The sequence below is a fragment of the Sarcophilus harrisii genome, chromosome 2 (genome assembly GCF_902635505.1).
Source record: "Sarcophilus harrisii chromosome 2, mSarHar1.11, whole genome shotgun sequence".
NCBI lineage: Eukaryota > Metazoa > Chordata > Mammalia > Dasyuromorphia > Dasyuridae > Sarcophilus > Sarcophilus harrisii.
Window position 1 is genome coordinate 195,154,204 of NC_045427.1, and position 22,006 is coordinate 195,176,209.

Here is a 22,006-nt window from a genome sequence, read left to right on the forward strand (position 1 = left end):
TGGTGATTAGCTAGCCAGCTAGGAAGCACCTACTGTATGCCAGATACTATGTTAAGTGCTGGCCATGTAAAGGACAAAAACATTTATTTGCTGCTCTTCTGGTAGGGGTGAGAACAAACTATAATGCAGAAGATAAAAATAGGAGAAAATGGAGAAACCAACAGAGAAAAGGCATTTGAATTAAGGTTCAAAAAAGCCTTCTTGTAAAAGATGACATTTTAGCTGGCACTGAAGACAGACAGTGATTCCAAGAGGTAGAGATGAAGAGGGGAGAACATTCCAGACACAGGGGACAGCAATCAAAATAGCTAGAGTAGAGAGAGGATGTTATTTGCCCTTCATTCTCAGAAAGGACCATGATATCAGGGAGGTGATGGTATGACCTGCAAAGACCGGCTTCATTTTCTCCTCCAGATGGCCCCATTACAAATTAAGCCTAATCAGCCTAATGTTGGAAGAAACACTTCTGATGAAGGAAACATGAGTGTATCTGAAGATATCCAGGAGCTGGTAGATAAAAAGAAAAAGTGGGGATGACTAGAAGAGAAACTATTGGAGAAGACAGGGATGAAATCATGGGTGCAACTACCCCCCTTTTCCCCCCAGAGCACTGTCTTCTCCAATAAAATGCAAGCTCCTTGAAAGTAAAGGACATCCAACTTTTGTTTTTGTATCCAGAGCCTGGCATGTAGTATGGTGGGATACTTCTTGTTTGTTTGTTGATTTTGAATTTATTTTTGTACCTGGTGCTACTCTTTCCTTATATAATCCAAGAAAAGGCTTTAAAAATTTTCGTGTAGGAAAACAAAAATTTCAATGTTGTGACATGTATGAATGTCATTTAAACATCTATAAATTTTATTTAATAACATCAAGTATTTACTGAACACATAATGGTTTCAAAACATTGAGCTAGATTCTGTAAGAGAAAAAAATGAGCATAAAACTTGGTTCCTGGCTACAAGGATCTTACAATTAGATGACAGAAACAGAATAATATACAGGAAGAGTTGAACAACAAGACAACAGATGATCAGCACTACGAAACTCAGGGAAAAGAAATGATACTATAGGCTAACATGATACAACAAAGCTTCATGCATAAGAATATGTTGAGGTAGGCTCGAGCAAAGAGGGAGGACAAGGAAGTGAAACAGATGAAAGTCAGTCTCAGGATCAGGAGGATTAGGGGTCAAGTTCTGCCTTTGACATATGCTTGTGTTATTCTGGGCAAAAAGTCACTTAATGTACCCTAAGGAACTTTCTAAGCCTATAAACTGCAGAACATTGCTACTCTTCATCAGTAAAGGGAATTTTCTTATCGAGACCACCGCCTAGAAATAGTTTCTGTTTTGCTACAAAGGACCAAAAAAGAGAAGAACCTTTAATTCAAATGAAGAATCATTAATATAAATATAATTCACTGATTTCATTAAATATAAAAAACAGGGTTTTAAAAAAAATTCTGATTACAATTCACATATGAATACAAAATAACCAGCCATTTCAAAAAAAAAAAAAAAAAAAATACTGTAGTGGAAACTTTAGGAAATACAAGTAGTAAGTAAACTAAGTTCCCTGCCCTCATGCAAATCACAGTCTAGGAATGGAGGGGAAATGGGAGGGAGGAATATACCAGATAATAAATGTTCAAATAAAAGCAAATTTTTGAGATAGAAAACATAAACCACATCCATTGATGAATACCTGCTCTATCTGTATGCCATAACCTTTAAAACCTGCATTGTCCCAAGATGTATTCCGATAGATGTCATCAACTCTGTCAATCAATTCAATCTGTGGATAAAAGAAAACAAAATAATGTAGACACTTACAAATCTGTATAATGCAATATAAAACTAAGAGATTCCTTCTGGAGAGGATTCCAATAAAAAGTTTCTACTAATCACTGGAAATAAAATGCAAGATGAAAATAACAAGCAGACTATAACCTACTATTCCTGCTATTACCAATGATGACTTGCTCATGAAAATAGCATAAAACATCAAGGACATGACTAGGGAAAAAAAAGCTACCATATAGCAAAAAAAAAAAAAAAAAAAAAAAAAAAAAGAATAATGATGAACAGTACAAGTTTTGTGTTAATATTCACGAAATCTTAAAAGAACTAGAGGAAAACCTTGAGGGCCATGTGTACATTCTATAGTAGAGGATTTTGGGAAGGCTGAGCACAAAAATGGCAGAGGATGAGAAGGAAGAATGGGCTATGATCTGCATCACTAGTTGGAATACCCACAACAGAGATAAAGGCTTCATTGAAATAATGAAGTATCAATCTCTTATTTCATTTAAAATATCAACAATTATCAGTAAATGAGTAATAAGAACAGCTTCCCAATTGAAAAAAATATATCACTTTGCAATCTCACTAGAAATGAGAATTATAGTGAATTACTATTTCTCTTGGGACTTGGCATAATGATAGAACAATTTCTTGTCAACTGTCACTACTACACAATAAATCCATTCATTGGTCATGCAATAGTAGGTTGAGAGAATAAAGTCAGTAGGAGAGAAGGATGAGGGCAAGTCTGTGAGGACCATGTCTTTATTGGGTTAGGCTAACAATATATATGAATAGCTTGCATTGTGGAAGGCTCAAAATGGTGAATGAGATCATCCCATGAAAAATGTCAACGTAATATACCACTTGATTATAAAAATCAAATTAGCCAGTAATTAAACATTAATTTCCTCATTTTCAATGTTATTTTAATTGTTCCTTCATGTCATTATCACCATTAAAAAAATCAATAGTGATACAAACAGCTATATTCCAACATACAGCTTTTTCTATATTATTCTAACATGCAAAATTTCAAGGTCACAACTCTATCTACATATATTTATCCATACACACTCACACACATACATACACAGCCTTACCCATAACGATAAGAATCTTTTCTTTTTCTGAACTTACATATAGGTAGTACTTAATACAGCAATGCAATCTGTTATGATTTTTTTTTTTTAATTTTCAATAGGCAGTCTAGTTTATACAAAAAAGTGAATTTTCTCTAAATTTAGTACAAAATGAAATAATTCATTTAAAATATAATTTATCATTTCATGTAATATGCATTTTCATAAACCTAAAACTAAGCCTTCCTAAATCTCATGGTGAATAGGGGTTCACCCTCAAAGGATAAAATAAATCATATAATGCCTAAATAGATTTTTATCTTATTAGGCTTCAGATTAATGCAGTTATCTTCCAAAAGGAGTCTGCAACCCTGCATGAATTTTTCTCCCAATTAATTATCTTATCTACACCTTACCCATAAGAATATAAACTTTTAAATAGTCTAGTTTCTACAAAAACGTAAATTATCTCTAAATTTAGTACAAAATCAAAACAATTCATTAAAATATAATTTAACATTTCATATAATATACATTTTCATAAACTTAAAACTAAACCTTCCTAAATCTAATGGGTGAATTGCCCTCAAAGGGTAAAATAAATCATATAATGTCTAAACAGATTTTTATCTTATGAAGCTTCAGATTATAGCAGTTATCTCCCCAAAGGAGTCTACAACCCTGCATCAATTTTTCTCCCAGCTAATTATCTTATCTATTATCAGATACTTACTAAGTAATTTGTAGTTGTGCTCTCTTCCCCTCTGCCCATGTACTTGTAAAAACGATGGTCTGCTACTACCAGTAACTTGCATGTATTCTTCATTGGATCTGGAGGAGCTCTCTTCTCTCGAACATGTACTAATATGAATTTTTTAAATTAAATGAATTCCTGACATTAATACTTTAAAAAAATAAAAAGGCACTATTATTTGAACATTATTTAAGCTTAATTCCTTCAAAGATACCTAAACAAATTTTTTTTAAAAGTAAGGAAGTAGAAAGTAAAAAATTTAAAGCTAATATGATACTCTAAGTCAAAGGAAAATAAAACATTTTCTTAACTTTAAAAATATACAATAAAATGCTTAACAGTTGACCACCACAATCCCATTTTTAGAGTTGAAAGGTTCTTATCTTCCTCTGGCAGTGAACAAAACCTCAACAACTCCCTTTTGGATCTCTCCTTTGCAACTAAATTATAAATCACATTATAGTTATTTGGATGTGTCTTAAACATTACCCTGCCTTGACTGTAAGTTCCTCGAAAGCTGAGACTGTCTTCTTAAATCTTTGTATACTTAGTGCCTGTTACAATACTTTGCATATAAATAACAAATACAGACAAATAAATGAGTATATGTATAATAAAGTAAATGTTTGTGGAACAAAGCAACAATTATAGTAGTATACACAAAAATAATGAAAACAGTATTTTAAAAAAAACCTTTGATAACATTATCAAAGATTTTGAGAAATACTAAATTTTACACTAACATTAGTGTTTATTTACTTTAGAAATATTTTCTTTGGAGTAAGCAAAGACAGGCATGAAACAAAATCCACAGGTACTCCCTAACAGAATGCAATCTCTCTAACTCAGTCTAACCATTCCTGTGTCCAGAATAAGAGAGGTAACAATGTCACTGCACTCTGCTATTAAGAGCATATCTGGAAAATTGTGTTTTGCTCTATGTACCATGATCCAAGAGTAATACTAAAACATTTCTTCAGACTTGTTATTGTATTTCACAAGGATGAATTTAAAAAGCTAGGAATGTTAGCCTGTGTGACCCTGGGCAAATACGTTTCAAATATGTGAAAGGCTATCACAATGCCTTGAATAAAGTTTGCAATTAATAAATACTTAATTGATTGAAAATGAAGAAGAGGGATTCATTCCAGAGAGCTGAATTATCAAAGAACTGATTAATGAGTGGAAATCAGAGACAAAGATTTGGACAAATTAGAAGAATTTTAAAATAATTAAATTTGTTTAAAAAAATAAGTCTATTTCATGAAACAATGAATTTCCCAAAAATAAACTCTTTAATCACATTAGATCTAACAGCATAAATGGTGGAAATTTAAGCTTTTTTTTTTTTCAAGCAACTTAGTCATTTAGACTTTTTAATGCTTCTACAATTAATAAAAGCCATTGATATCTTGTTATGTTTTACTTTTAATTTAATATATTCTCAAAAACCAGACTATTTTTCCTCAGACATATCAATTTGATTTTTTCCCAGTACTAAATTTTACTGGCCAAACAGACCAACTTGCCAGCACCAGAATACCTGACATAAAGCATGTAGTTAATAAATACTTGGTGAACTGAATTAAATGGTATATAGGAAAAGTACATTGAACTGAAGAATCAAGAGATAGGACTTTTAGTTCTGGCACTACTATGAGTTAGTCTAGATAGTGTATATAAAAGGATTTTTCCAACATTAAGACTGTAATTTATAGTAACTCTTGTTTTTAGCAGTACTTTCAATATTAAGCAATATGATGCAAATGTAGTACTAATCCAATAATTCCTGTGTTAATATTCTTTTCTAACAAGCAGGCCTAAGATGCTAAAATTACCTGGCAATCATTTAGTATTAATTTTTATTCAAATACTAGATACAAAAAAATAAGCTTTAATTCCCACCTGTATGTTGTTCCCTGTCTTCTAGTCCTTTAGGGAGCAGTTCTTCCTTTTCGATCTTCAAATAACCACATACTTTTGGAGACTGGAAACGTGAAACATTCTTGATATCTTCAGATTTATAAACCAACATCCTCTTGTCCTGGGTATCATTAATAAATCTCCAGAGTGGCTAAAAACATAAAATGTGAATGTCTGGACACAATATAAATACTATTTATAGACTAGAATATTCAGCAAACACCAAAATGCCCACATTTTGGGATATTTCTTTTCTCATGTATCCAGATCTGACTTTTTAGATTAAGTACTCGAATCATTTTATGATGGAAATCTGAAGATACTTAATTTCATTTGGGGAAGATTCCTGTGCTGGCAAAATCAAATTTAAAAATGAGAAATCTAAGATCCAAACAGGTAAAATGATCCTAAGGCTAGCAGGTTGGAGGCAAAGCAAGGACCAGAATTTGAACTTCCAGATTCCTGGTATGTTCTTTACCTTCTTTTCAGCTCAAACCTTTCTGGAATCTTATCAATAATGTATTAATAAGTCTAGAAGATTGCTATAACATTAAAAATGAATTTCTTTCTCTATATACACAAAAAGTTAAAGACATATGTATTTTAAAGGTAATAGCAGTCAAAGTTTTAAATATCTAATGATAAATTATTATATATATGTCTTCTGAATTAGAACCTAAGAGTATGCTTACATACACATTTATGGGATTGGGTTTTTTATCGCTATTATTTGATTGATATACAAATCATTATTAGAGAAAATAATATGATGAAATATAGAAACTACCACTTTTAAAAGAAAAAAACATGATTTTACACTGGAAAGGTTGACAAATCTCACAAGTGACTCAATCCACAATTTAGATTTTCTTTATAAAGCAAGCATTTCAAAAGATGTCCCAACTGTCACACAATGAAATGTTGACTACAGCCACTTACGGAAAGTAGAATCTCTAATTCTATTGCCTTAATGGCAAGTCTAAAAATTTGGAAAAAAAAAAAAAAAAAAAAAGGAAAAAGAACTCTCTAAACACGAATCTAATTGTCATATATTTTAGATTAAGCATCTATAATTCATTTCCTTTAGTTATAGAGATCATTATTTATTAAGCCATACCATATACAAATGTAACATGTAACTTTTATGCAAACAAGTACTATTTATATTTCTTTCCCAATTCAAAGACAAACTTTAAAAAGGATAACATTTTGTTCAGAAATCTAGAATATAAATAGTCAGGATTCACTTCGAGGTAGCTTTATGTTTCAGTTTCATCATCTTTAAAAAACTAGAATGATAACAAAACTAAAGATAACGAACTATAAAGGTAGAATTGTTTCCAAGTACGTAACCAACCGTAAGAAGGAAAAGATAGAACTAATCTGTGACTTGCTCAAAAGAGGCATTACTGAGTAAGAATTTGTTAATTTTATTCTGATTGGGCTTAATTTCAGTTTTTTAACTACAAGATTTTTGGAGATGACAACACTAATCATATAGGGTATTTTTGTATTTTTAGAATGGCACAACAATATGCAAAAATAAGAACAAATATTTATTTTCTTGGTAAATAAATAAGCTATTTATATCTTATGTGTTCTTAAATGTAATCTAAGGAGTTCTTTCTCGGCTTTTATTGGCCATACTTCAGTAGCAGAGAAGCTACCAAAACAATGTGGTTGTTATTGTTCTTATGAATTTCAGCTTCTCTGATCACCAACTGTTACTAATCTTCACAAGACCTCTAGAAGGATTACCTTAGAAATTTATTCTTTTTTGAGCTCCAAGAAACAAACATACCTTTTCAATGAGGGGAACAGAGAATGAGCCAGAAAAGGAAAGAGGAAGGCTACATTCTCCTGCCACATGCTCCACATATGACATCTCAAAGTATTGAGAAAAATTAGTAACATTATTTCTAAAATTCTAGATTCTAAAATTCTGATTCTAATTTATAAAAAACAAAATTAAAATGCCTTCCAACTAATTCTGCTTCCTATCTTTATGAAAAAAAAAGATTAAAATGTTAATTTTAGTTATGTAATTATAAGAAAAAAATAGCATAGGTAAAAAAATGACATTTATATCTATATTACTAAACAATCAGATGGAAACCATCATTCTTAAAAGACCAGAAGCATCTAATATTGAAAAAAGACTCAAAAAAAAAATTACCTCTATGTTATATTCTGCCCCATCTGTGTTAATTCTTACTGTAAAGTCATCATCACCTATATGAGCCAGAACCCTGGAATTGTGTTCACCTTAAAGCCAAGAAAAAGAACAAAATTAATAATAAAATTATTAATATCAGAAAACACCCCAAATCAAAATTTAGTATTAAAAAAAATTCAAGTCAGAGGGCCTAAATGACAATTACTATCCTTCATCAGGATTTGCCTGGAAAGTATGTGAAAAATCTATAATAAAGAATGCCTTAGAAAGAGCCAGGTTAATTCCCATCATCTGATAATTAGCCTGAAATCCAGCAATTTAAAATCACACCACATTTTTTCAAGCCAAATGAGAGGATCATCATTGAGAAGAATAAGTCCTAGTATTACCTCTTTTTGAAAAAGGCAATAAAGAGACATGTGGTTTCACCTATGCTATGTCTATGCTAATGAACTATTCATGATCTGGAAATTTCATTGCACTTTCTTTTTTCCCACTGCAGATGTATGTTCCCAAAGGAAAATTTGAACTAAGGTCCAAAGTGAAATGGCCATCCTAACTCATCTATAATTTCATAAAGCATGTTTAAAATGCACTAGCTGCACATGTAGAAGTAGAATAAACTTTACTTTAAAAAAAAAAAGAAAAAAGAAATTCACTTTAATGAACATTCCCATACCCATTTTTCTTTACTACCTGTACTACTGATTTGTTAAATGTATCAATTTCAAAAACTAATTTCTATTTGAAGAAAATACATAAAGATAAAAATGATATTTCTTCCCATGAAAAAAACCTCGATCTAGTCATCTTGAGCAAAGGCCCACACCATATTGCAGCAGTTTTGCTCACACTCACCCACTACATGCCCCGTGAAAAAATCTTGCCATTTTACAGGATATTCTTGCTCTTCTTTCCCATCCACGACCAACACTTTGAAATTTTGTGAAAAGCGTTCAGCACTTGATGTTAAATATACTTTAAAATGCCTGGGAAAATAATGGGTTTGTTTAATTCTAAACAAACATCAAAATATAAATCTATAATACCCATCTAATAAGAAATGGACAAAAGTTAGAGTCACTGGGCTTGAAAATCAAGCATTTGTAGGTCATAAGTTATTGAAACTGGAAAAATTGACCAAAAGGTCTTGTAAACTCACCTTTCCTGGATTATCTAAAGAATAAGTAACACCAAAAGTTTTGGGATAGTTTAAGTTCAAGTCTAATAAGCTGTCAGGTTGTTATATAGTACACATACCAACTGTATCCTGTAATGCTTCTTAACCCTGCTATGCTTCCCTCTTCTTGTAGAATTTTGGCTACTTCACTTTGAAATAAATCTATCATAGAGTAAATAAACAGATCTAAGATACTCAGTATAAATATTAAAATAGTTATGCCTGTGTTACAGTAGCTTTCCAACTGTCCCTTAACAATTTCAGTCTTCTGAGGAAGGGTGTGTGTGTGTGTGTGTGTGTATATATATATATATATATATATATATATATATATACACACATACACACATACAAGGTATAGTTGTCAAATTTTCAAAGGTGATCATTTGCAAAGCTCTATTAAAAGAAGGATTAAAAACTAGAAACAATGAAAAGTCCCTTCACTTCCTCTTAATTGATAATAGATATTACTTCTATATTGACTTATGTAAGCCTTTAATTTCCAGGAAAAGAATGGACTAATATCACTATAACAATAAGCATTTTAAAATTTTTAAAGCATAACAAGTTACAGTTTTTCTTTTGGAACTGCTTTTGTGGTCAGAGAGAAAGAAAGACAACAGAATATTATTTTATAAAATCTATGAATATTTCTCCCTGCTCTTCTAAGCATATCTTCTTAAACATTCATAATTGTGCTTTTCCCCCCCTTCAACTATGAGGATAAGCACAATGAAAAAGAAAGGAAAAAAGTTATTCTCATTTGAAATAGTTTATTTAACATCTTACGGAATTTTCTAAGTGTTTTAAAGTCATTTTTATTCACTATTACTTGAACAATGGCAAAAAAAAAAAAAAAAAAAAAAAAAAAGTCCTCATTCTCTAGATGAAGATCTGTGCTTCTTTGGTAGCTAAAAATCTCTCAAAGCTACAAATTAAATTGGTGACAATTGGCACTCATGCTTTCTGAGTTTCCAAATTTAGCCTTAGTCTGGCTGGATTATGTATCATTAAGAAACCATAATTTATATTATATTTAAAGTATTTTCTAACATGTATTAGCCATTCTATATACAATTATTCTACCATTCTCTCTCTCTCTTTTTTTTCTGATGTGAAAATTTAATGAACTATAACAGCATAGAGGCTTTCTGGCTTTTTAGCCTTAATTTCTTTTCTACTCTTTAAAAGTAGATTTTTTTTTTTTTAGTTCTATTTCCCAAACTTTTTTTTTGTCTATTCTCAAAGGTGTAATACAGTTTATTTCAAGACTTCTTTGAAAAAATTTAAAAAATAAGATTTCTTTGGGAAGAAGAGGTAATAAGCATTCAGCTCTTTCAGAATTAGGTTTTTTGAGTCTATAATACTGATAACTGCCATTTTACAATTTGGAAAACATTTTAATACACGTCATCTACTTTGATTTCCAGATGACTCTTTAGTGTCTTATTTATCTGGCATCAATAGTAAACTCAAAAGTTTCACAGTAAAAGAATTATTTACATAATAATGCTTCATGAGCCAAAACTTTTTTTTAAATTGTAAACATTTTGAACGAAAGACATAAAATAAATCATACACTGCTATGCTTTCTTAAACAGAAAAAATGAAACATCACAGCATTTTCTTAATTCACATTAAGGCACACAAAGATTAATTGATTTGCCCAGGATCACAGAGATAATAGGTGCAAGACATCTGAAACCATGTCTTGATACAAAGCCCAAGGTTCTATTTCAATACACCATAAAGTCTCCACTAACACCAATTATTATACTATACTAATATATAGTATTTATCCCTTCCGGGGCAAGTATGTAAAGCTATCAAACCCATAAGTTAAATGGACCCAAATGGTAAACTTCGAAATTTTTGCATCATTTTTTCATTATTTTTTTCACTCCTCCAAGTCAGATTGGTAACTATCACTTCTTGCTGTTAGTGGAATGTGCTGGCTTCAAATGTCCATGTGCACATAGTAACTCTCTCATGTGCTGCTTCTGACCTGCTTTGAAGAAGTAAATAAAATACTCAAACTTCTTAACTTGTACAATAGGTCACAGAGCAATTCTGTATATATATTTATCAGACATATAATTGGAGGCTAAAACAGAAGCAAATAGGCTCTGCAAAGCCTCTTTTATAAGAAAAGTACATGCTTTTTGTGATTTTTTCCTCTAAAGATCTTATTTTCTTGTGTATCCCTAATAGCAGAATGGCCAGGAAAATGAAATGACAGTAAACTGTTAGTCTTCATTCTTCTCAAAATTGTATATAGGGAATAACTTCATGAATGACTGGTCTGTTTCTGAATAAGTATGTCCAAATTCTTGCCTTTAATGATCCTTACAAGACTTTCCTTGGAATAATTTAAAAAATGTATCACATGTGCATACACCTGACAAAAAAATACTGAAAAATAGGAAAGGCATTTCTATATCAGACTAGTTGTTTATGTGCCATGATGTTTTGGTTTCTTATAAAGGTTACAGCTTCAAAAATTTAAAAAAGGAAATCTTCAAAATTTGTGAGATATTACAAGGAAACAGTGTTAACAACTCTTCTAATGCAATAGAATTCATCAGTTGATACTCTGAGGAAGGTCTAATTTTACCTAAAATTCATAAAGGCTGAAATGGAAAAAATAGAGTATTACAATAGTAACATTAGGAATTTTCTAGCTTCCTCTGCACCTAAGACGGAATTCAATTAAGCAAAAATTTACTAGCATGAATGACCTACTAAAAAAGAATCATTTAGGGCATATTACAATTATCTATGCCATGCCTTTAAAAAGAATAAACTTCAAACGATTTCAACACAACGTTTATCTTAACCAAAGAAAATAAACACAAAGACAAAATGAATTATTTTAATATGAATATTCTAATTACCTATTTAAGGCTGAAAAAGTCAATAATCTTTCTAAATGTGATGCTGTCTGTAGATCTCTTTTCCTCAAGGAGTGTTGCTGGATGTTTGATAAAGATAGAATGTCATAGTCTGATAACATGGAATCAAGCTTCTCTGAAATAAAAAAAAAAATTTAATAGATTATCAAAAGATAATTTTTAAAAAATCTGACAAGATTAAGTTAGAACACTTAGATTGTTAGTGATATATTTTTCCATATTGTTTGGAGTTTTCTCTATTCACTTCACCAAATCACAGAAATAGAATTTAGATGGGCTATCCCGCCATCTAGCAAAATATATATACACAGAAGGAATCCCCACTATAACATATCTAACAAATGATTGTCCTTTGCTTGGACTGCCTAAGAAGCAAAACCATCACTTCTCTAGGCTGTACATTCCACGTTTGAACAGCTTTAACTACTATTCAGTTTTTCCTGATAGAAAGTATAAATTTGCCTCTTCACCTTACATCCATTATTCTACATTAGACCCTCTAAGGCCAGACAGAACAAGTCCAATTCTTGACAACCCTTCAAATAACTGAAAGACAGCTATCATGTCCCCAGGTCTTCTTTTTCTCCAAGTTAAATATGCGCAATTCCTTTTACATATTTTTGTATGTCATTAAGACCCTTCATCACCTTGGTACCCTCCTCTGAAACCTCTTCAGCTTATCAATGTTCTTTTAAATTGTGGTGCTTAGAACTGAATATAATATACCAGATGGAGTCTGCCCCAGGCAAAAAACAATGAGAGTATTATCTCCATATTCCTAAAAGCTATTCCTTCTAAATGCTGCTCAAGACCACATTAGCTTTTTTTGGCTACTACTATTATGTCACATGCTGACTCACATTGTGCCTGAAGATCACTATTCACAACAATTGCTACCTATCCATGTCTCTTTCCATATTATACTTGTGTGAAACAGATTTATTTTTTTAAACACTCAAATTCAGACTTTTACACTTATACCTACTGAGTTTCATCTTAGGAGATTTAACACACTGTTCCAGTCTGTTAAGATTCTTTAGGATATTGACTGCATTGTTAGCTAACCTTCACAGATTTATGTCACCTAAAAATAATTTTCATAGCCTAGTTCCATTACACAAAAAGATGATTTTGCTGATTAATTGTAAAGATGATTCTAAAATCTAAAAAATACTAAAGAGAATTCTAAATCTAGAGATGGTTCATTTTAAATTAAATGTGTCTTTCAACAGAGTTGAAAAGGCAATGTTACAGAAAAATTAGGGACCAATTCTGTGCACTGCATCATTGGTGATTAGAAAATGATACAAACTAGGAAAAATGGAGGAAAAATACTTTGCCTCTTTTAAAATAGCAACTTGCCAAAATCATCTTACACCAACAAAACCCCCTCAAACTACTCATCTTTTTTCCCAACTTCTCTATTAATATTGTTCACATTATCAATCTTGTAGTCACTAGTTATTTTACACTTTTCACCCACTTATTCCAAAGCCATTAAATGCCAACTTCTGCCAATTCTTCCCCAAATCTGTTTGTTCCTTTTCCCCCCTACTTCCATTGCATCTATCTTCAATAGAGCTTTCCAATGTCATTTCCTCTCTTCTCTGATTCTTTTATGCAAAGGTTTAATCAAGTTACTTCTCTGTTCAAATGTCTTCTTCCTACTTATATTAATTCTATTCTAATTTCTCTAACCTATCATCTACTTTTAAGATAACAAATGATACAAATTGAAAGACTCTTCACAAGACAGCCCTTCAAACACTTAGCTCTTACAGACCCCTAAGTCTTCTCTTGAAAAAGGGGAAAAAACCCTGAAAATGTTTTAGAAACATCCCCATTCTTTTGGTCAATGACTATAATAATAATATATAATATAATAATAGGCATGATGGAGACTTTTTCAACAATGTAGGTGTAGAATAGGCCATAAGACAAGCCATTTTTAGTTATAATTAAGAAAGGTACGGGGAGAAACTAAAGGTAAAAGTCAGATGTATAAGAGCTCCTACAACGGGGGTGGGTCTGAGGCAAAAAGACAATGAGAGACAAAGACAGACCTAAAAAGTAGAAGAGGGACACCAAAGGTAAAACTTTTAACACAAGGGACTGGACATGTAACTGCTCAAATTTGAATTGAAGGTACAATTACCTTCAAATTCACCTGAACTTTTTTTTTTCAATAGAACCTGGGCAAATTACTCTATTTGCCTCAATTGTCAAAAACTTTTAAAATGATGATAATAACAGCACCTAAACTCCTTTTAGGTGTTTATATTTCTTTTCTAGAATGTTCTACACTTAGCAGGATCTTAATATGAGACTGTTTAATGACTTTAAAAAGCAACTCTTTTTTTTTTTTTTTTTGCTGAGGCAATTGGGGTTAAGGGTTAAGTGACTTGCCCAGGGTCACACAGCTAGGAAGCGTTAAGTGTCTGAAATCATATCTGAACTCAGGTCCTCTTTCCTGATTTCAGGGCTGGTGCTCTATCCACTGTATCACCTAGCTGCCCCAATATCTACTTCTGACAGCATAAAGCTATCTTCTGAGGCTATGGATGGGATCTGCAGGTGATTTTGCTTGTATATTTAATATTCCTAAGTTTCACCAGTGATAAAAATATAAAACATTTCTTTTGTATTTACTATGTGTCATCAATATACAAAGTACTGGATATAGAAATTCAAAAGGAAAAAAAGTCCCACCCAAAAGAAATTTACATTCTAATAAGAACAAACAACACAAATAGGGGAATAGAGCCACAAGGTTTCCATAGTTTCCTCAGAGTGGATTTGATTATAGTTCCAGGAGAGGGAAGTGAGAAAGGAGGAAAATAAGAGTAAGCACAAGGAATCTGGGCAGCTATTAAGTGAGGGTGGGTGAAGCTCAGATAACCCTCAATAAGCACAGGGAAGTCCCAGGGTGAGAGTTCTGGATCTGAAAGGTTAAAGTCCCCCAAGATATTAGGAGGAAGTGAGCAGGATAACTATTTTAAGTCCAGTCTCACAATCATTACATAGGAACCAAAGAGAACAATTTATCCAGACATGGATCTGGAACCTGACTCTGGTAGCAGGACAAGAATCATTAAAAAGATATATAGGACAAAAGGGTTTGATGATATATATGGACAGGGCAGAGGGAAAACCTGATGTCAGCAAATCCTGTCACCTAGTAACTTAATAAGTACCTAGTATTTTTTGTATAAAATCTTAACCTAAATAAACTATAAGAATGATATTCAATCTTTTCATTAATGTGTATTCTCCTGTGTTGGTGTTATTCTTTCAGTCTACATACACCTACACACCCCAATTTTAGTAATGCATTTATGGTTTTAGAGCTGACAGGAACTTTCTAGATCAGTTTGAAGGGCCAATACTCTATTTATAGACAAAGAAACTAAAAAATCTAAGGAGCTAAGTAATTTGTTCAAGCCTAATTTTCTCCAATTGTACTTCAGAGATTTTCCTACATCCCAATATAAGAAAATTGTTTTAATCTATTGGCAGTACAAAAAAAGAATAATCCACATCTACATAGCTCATAAGTTAAGATGAGCTATATAGCTATACATGAGTTATTTACTTGGCTCTCACAATAACCTTGAAAAACAGTACTATGGAGAGATATAACATGTGTTGTTATTTTATTTTTTATTTTTTTAATTTAATAACCTTTTATTTACAGGATATATGCATGGGTAACTTTACAGCATTAAACAATTGCCAAACCTCTTGTTCCAATTTTTCACCTCTTACCCCCCCCCCCACCCCCTCCCCCAGATGGCAGGATGACCAGTAGATGTTAAGTACATTAAAATATAAATTAGATACACAATAAGTATCATATGTGTTGTTATTGTTGTTTATTTGGTTCATAGTCTGTGATCCCATTTGGGGTTTTCTTGGCAAAGACACTGAAGTGATTTGCCATTTCCTTTTCCAATTCATTTTTACAGATGAGGAACTAAGACAAAAAGAGGCGAAGTGACTTGCCTAGGGTCACACAGTTAGTAAGTGTCTGAGACCAGATTTGAACTCAGGAAGATGTACTTCAGTACTATCCACTGGGCCATCCCACTGACAAAATGTATGTGTTACAACTAATTTTATAAATGAGAAAGTTTAAACTCTGGTTATGTGAGTTAGTATTATTGGTAGGTCACTCTGATAATAAGTGACATCACTGGAGAATTCAAAGTCCATGATTTTTCCTCTACAATATATTGGTTCCTTAAAGCTTGTCTAGGTGAGTTTTCAATTTTGTGATGCTGACTTGAATCTAGCTCCAGAGCTGCCCTGTTACAAGTTAGTACAAGATCTCAGTATCATTCAAGATTATAATCAGTGCTGACATAAATTTATTCATAACATCACAGTCCTAGTTCCATCAATGAAATCTCACTCCAGTTATCCAACCAGTTGCCAAAACTTCTCATTTTCTTCTTCTTAACATTTCTCAATGCACTCTTCAATCACACAGCCAACATCCTGGGCTATGCCTATTACTTCTTGCCTGGACTATTGAAATTTATTTGCTTCAAATTTCTTCCTATTTCATTCCAACTATCACACAACTGTCAAAAATATTTCTCTAAATTGTAGGTTGGCCCCCACTCAATAAATTCCATTGGTTCTCTATTACTTCTAGGATCAAAAATAAACACCTTTGTTTGGTACTTAAGTTTTTTTTTTTTAAACATCTTGGTCTTTCTAGTTTTCCAGTTTTCTTATACTCTACTCTTATTTCACGTTCATTGAATACAAACTCTTCATTTGCTTTTCTGTACCTTTGTATCAGCTGTTCCCCAAGCCTGACATAGTCTCCCTCTTCTCCACTACCTCTTACAACCCTGACTTCCTTTAAGATCCAGAAAGCAGCTCTTCCCTAGTCTCTTCATTGCTAAGGCCTTCCCTTCTAAGACAACATAGTAATGACTTTTTATTATACACAAATATAGTTTATTATATACACAAATATATTTTATACATATACAGGTATTTAGAATATAAATTCCTTAAGGGCAAGTACTGCCCTTACTTTTTTACTTTTTTTTTTAATCACCAAGATTTAACAGTCTGACACACAATAAGTGATCAATAAATATTTTATGACTGATAAGTACAGATGAGCTATTGATTAAATTATGAAATAAAAAATAAATGTTATGAATAATTTAAATGCAAGAATTAACATTGAGAATCTACCAGCTGATAAATGAAACCCAATCAAGTAAGTTTCTTTTTTTTTCTTCAATTTAAGTAAATTTCAAAACACACATTTCCAATGCACACATTTTCATCCTTAACTTGTGAATTATACATTTTCCCTCATTGTCTTTTCTCCCCACAAACAACAAAACCAATATAAAATCACAAGGTGAATTAGTATACCCAGCTACACCCTTTACAAGATATCATATGACTAAGCTTGTATGACTCACAATTTTCCTAAATTATGCAATTTATTACAATTCAGTTGATTAAGCCTGGATGGAGATTCCATTCAGCTATATAGTTCTATTTATGAGTTTTCTCAGTGATGATCAATTATGTACCAGTTTGCATACATATGTTAATGTATAAAACACAAATAGGCACAAATAGAATAAATAAGTTCTAGAGATACTAAAAAACAATGGGTCTTGAATCACCTAAAATCTGTATCATTTTGGTACTGATAACACATTGTATACTGAGTTAACCAAAAGAACTAATTATACTTTAAAAAAATCCACAGGACTTACATTCTTAGTAAACAATCTGAAGTATGCTGATTATGTGGATGATCATGAAAAGCTAAACATTATCATTCACTCATTATTTTATAAAATAGCCTAGGGTATTTTATATATTATGCTACTAACATTCTTTCCTATAATGAAATCTGGATACCCATGGCTTAATGTAATATGATGTCTTGACTTAGGAGGCAGTTTGAGAATTGAAGTGCCAATCTAAAACTTCAGGTTTCAAGGAGAAAAAAGGAAAATAAGAAAAGGAGGGAAAGATAGAAGAGGCAATATGTTTAGATGGTATGGACTAAGGTATTTCATTTCCAAGATAGGTGCTATATCCCTGAATAGAATACAAGCGTCTGAGAGCAAGTACTTTTATCTTTGTATCTACAAGACCAGAGATTTTTGTTGGTCAGTCATTTTCCAGTCTTGCCTGACTTTTGATAACCCCATTTGGGGTTTTCTTGACAGAGATAATGAAGTAGTTTACTATTTCCTTCTCTAGTTCATTTTACAGAAGTGGAACTGAGACAGTTCATTAAATGACTTGCCCAAGGTCACAAAGTATCTGAGATCATATTTGAACTCAGAAAGTCTTCTTGACTATAGCTCTGAGACTCTATCCATACTGTACCAGCCAGCTGCCCAGTACCTAGGAGAGTGTTTTCCAAATAATAAGTGCTTAATAAGGGTTCCTGGAATTGAACTGAGCTTATATGTTATTACTTCAGTCCCTTTCTCTGGAAAGAATCGAGTAGCTCTTAGTTAACTACAGGGAAGTTACAGCAGATGTCAAAAGGAGCCAAAGAATCCTCAAAACACATTTCCACAGGGTCCTAAATAGCTACAGTGCAGTGATTTGTTATTTTCAAGTGCAGAGATAAAAGTATACCAAAAGATATGAGATTTAACACAAAATTTGGAAGCAGAAAAAAATCTGAATGCTCTAAGTATAGGTAGGCTCAAACATGACCTCCATTAGAATCAGCAAAGAAAAATGCTTCAAGGCAAATTGCTCAAATTGCCCCCACCCCCCACTCACCAAGAAAACAAGGAGGCAATTTTTGTCTAGCACGGTTTTGTTTGTTTTTCCAGTCATATCTGACTCTTCCTGACCCCATTTGGGGTTTTCCTGGTAAAGATAATCAAGTGGAGTGACAGTAAGTCACTTCATCATGTTTGCCTCAGTTTCCTCATCTGTAAAATGAGCTGGAGAAGGAGATGGTAAACCACTCCAGTATCTTGGCCAAGAAAACCTTAAAATGGGGTCATGAAGAGTCAGATAAGACTGCACAACAAAGAAAATAAGGCAGTGTGTTAGGCATTCAAGTACAAAGAATGGAATGCCTAACCCCATGAACTTCTATTCTAAAGGCAATAAGCACATATAAAATAAATATAAATGTATAAAAATAGTAAAATACAAGGTAGATTGGGCAGGAAAAGCTTCAAGCAGAGCAGAAGATGGTGCCTGAACTGCATTTTAAAAGAGAAGGCTTCTATAAATGTATAGGTAATGGGGGAGTACATTCTGAGCCTGGGAATACCAAGTGCAAAGGAAAACTGAGAGGGGAAGGGTAATATTTTTTTTAGAAGAGAAGGCCTGTTTGGCTACATCACAGAATGCAAGAAGGAGAGTAATATCCAAAAAACTTGGAAAGATAGATTTGGGCAAAATTGTAAGCTTTAAAGCTAAACTGAGGAGTTTAGGAGTTTATATTTTATCTTAAAACCACAGGGAGTCACTAAAGTTGGTTGAGTAAGGAGTCACATGGTGAAATCTGACACTAAGAAATTGTAACAATAAGAAAAATTGTGTTGGACTGGAAAAGGGAGACACTTGAGACATTTGGGAGACTGTGGAAATGATCTAGGTTAGAAGCAAATTAGGGCCTGAACTAAGGTGGTAGTTGTGTGAGTTAAGAGAAAGGAGTAGAATGAGAAAGATGATGTAAAGTTAGAAACTGAAACAGTGGAAAGGCAGTAGTGAATTCAATAGAAAAAGAAGCTTAAGCGTGGAAATTTGGGGTGGGAAAGACAATGAATTCTGTTTTGGACATGCTAAGTTTAAGATGTCTGTAGAATATAGTTAGAAATGTCTAACAGGAAAACTGATGACACAGGAATCAAGAAGAGGGAAGATAAAGTGACATCGATATCTTTATATCCTAGGTAGCTATAGATATGAAACTATTTTGCCTAAAAATCAAAGTTAAATCCATGAATTTTGGTTCTAGTAAATAAATGTGGATTGCACTGTTATTGATAACATCCAGTTTATGACTTATTTCATTAATATATTCCCTTCAGAGGGGGCAACTAAGTGCCACCAGTGAATAGAGCACCAATCCTGGAATCAAGAAGACTCATCTTCTTAAATTCAAACTTAACATTTACGAGTTATATGACCCTAGGCAAATCAATTGATCCTCTTTGTTTCAGTTTCTTCATCTGTAAAAATGAGCTGGAGAAGGAAATGACAAACTTCTCTAGTATCTTTGCCAAAATAAAACAAAATGGGGTCACAAAGAATCTAGATATGACTGAAAAGTGTGAATAACATACTCTTTCTGTAATAATAATAGCTAACATTTATATAACACTATACATTTGCAAAGCACTCTACAAATGTCATCTCATTTTATCTTTACAACCATGGAAAGCAGATGCTTTTATTATATAGTCTCATTTTACTCATGAGTAAATTGAGGAAGAAAGAGATTAATTTGCCCAGGTTCATATAGCTAAGGGACTGAGGCCAGATTTGAAGTCTTGTGTTGTTGACACAATGAGGTCCAGCATAGCATGCCTTACACTCTCAATTATATTACTAACAGTTATTATTGTTATTACCTCTCTCTCAGTACATAACTAATCTAAGTCCTTATGCCATTTCTTGTGGGTATGTCACCACTGGAAATAGGCTGTATAGCTTATTTGTGTCTTACACAGTTCAAATGAACAAGGAATTTTTTATAATGAATTACTCCAGATATTCCCAGATTATTACAGATCTTCCTTACATTTGCTTACAATAAAAGCTAACAACCCACAGCAAAAATTAAGAGGATGAAAAATAACTTTCTCAATTATGGAAGGCATTTCATTGTTGAAACTCATTCATTATTCCTATCTAATTAAGAAATTATTCTAATAATAAGAAGAAAATGACAGAATAAAAAATGAAAACCAAGGCATAACAAGACTGCACATGCATAACATATACACATGTGTGTATATATATGTATATATTTCACAAGCTATATAGCTTCATATCTTAAATGAAGAGACATTTAAGAGCTTTTTGACTACACAAGGCAAACAGCCCTATACGCTCCCAAAAGGTAAAGGAATCATAAGTATTTTGTTTTGTTTTTTCGGATTATCTAATACACTGTATAGGATTCATACAAAACTTTCAATTACCAAAAAGCACTTTGTGGTTTACTTTATGAACTTCCACTTCAAAACACACCTCTTACAGAAAGTCTAAATAGAAATTCACTTCTTTCGATTCTAAACTGATGATACCCTCTTTTTCATAACCTTTTTTTAAAAGACCAAAAAAAAAAAATGTACTCCTACTTGTTTGCACTCAGGGAGTCAGGATGACTTTTGCAATCAGTTCAAATACTTAACAAATTATTCTCTCCAATTAGTTCAAATACTAAACAAATTATTCAATCAAGAAATAAAGATAAAACCTACGCCGAGTTTTCCTCTCTCTAGCATTCCAAATTGAAACAGCTAAGATTCCCTGCCACTCACTTTCCCAATGAGAGAACAGACAGCTTTCCGTTTTATGCACGGACATAAGAACACCCCACCCTCACTTCCTCCGAGACAAAACGCTGCTCTTTCCCCCAAACCCAGGAGGGTGCGGGGAGAGCACGTACATACTCTGACATCCCGCTTCAGACAGGAGAGGGAGAAAAAATTCATCTTCAGTCCATTTCAAGACTACGGGATGAAGTCCCCTGCCTCACCACATGCTTAGTTTAGTGCTCCCCACTTACCGACCACCCGTTCCTCCCTCCGTTCTCCCATTACCCTTGGGGGCCCTTCCCTGCGACAGATCCCTCCCCCAGCCCACCCTCTGGGGGAGACGGACTCCCTTCCAGGTGAAGCTTTACACCGACTGACAGACCACGGTGCTAGAGAGACCCTCTTGCGGACTTCTTTCTCAGGCTCGCCTTCCAGACACAAGCCCCCTTATTCAGCGATACATCCTGCCCACCTTCCAGCAGTCGCAGGGAGAGGCCCCTCTCAGTCAGAGCCGCAGGGACACACCCCCCGGGAAACCCCCAACCACCCAGCGGCAAACGCGCACACACCGACACAAACAAACCCGCCCCCTGCAGCGATACTTCCTTCCCAGCCCGACCCTCCCCCAGCCCACGCCCACAGAGGCAGACGGAGTGCGCCTCTCA

The 22,006-nt window shown here is 33.2% G+C and overlaps 1 protein-coding gene across 1 annotated transcript in view; it reads right to left on the minus strand.

Moving 5' to 3' along the window:
• The window catches only part of ADAM17 (ADAM metallopeptidase domain 17), a 47,794-nt gene that overhangs the window by 25,618 nt on the left and 170 nt on the right, over positions 1 to 22,006 (minus strand). Inside the window, exons 2-7 of the mRNA XM_003757874.4 lie at positions 11,815 to 11,947; positions 8,599 to 8,729; positions 7,741 to 7,829; positions 5,547 to 5,715; positions 3,621 to 3,748; positions 1,708 to 1,797 (exon numbers count right to left, since the gene is read on the minus strand). Coding sequence (XP_003757922.1) covers positions 1,708 to 1,797; positions 3,621 to 3,748; positions 5,547 to 5,715; positions 7,741 to 7,829; positions 8,599 to 8,729; positions 11,815 to 11,947 — 740 coding nt within the window. The remainder of the gene's footprint in view (positions 1 to 1,707; positions 1,798 to 3,620; positions 3,749 to 5,546; positions 5,716 to 7,740; positions 7,830 to 8,598; positions 8,730 to 11,814; positions 11,948 to 22,006) is intronic.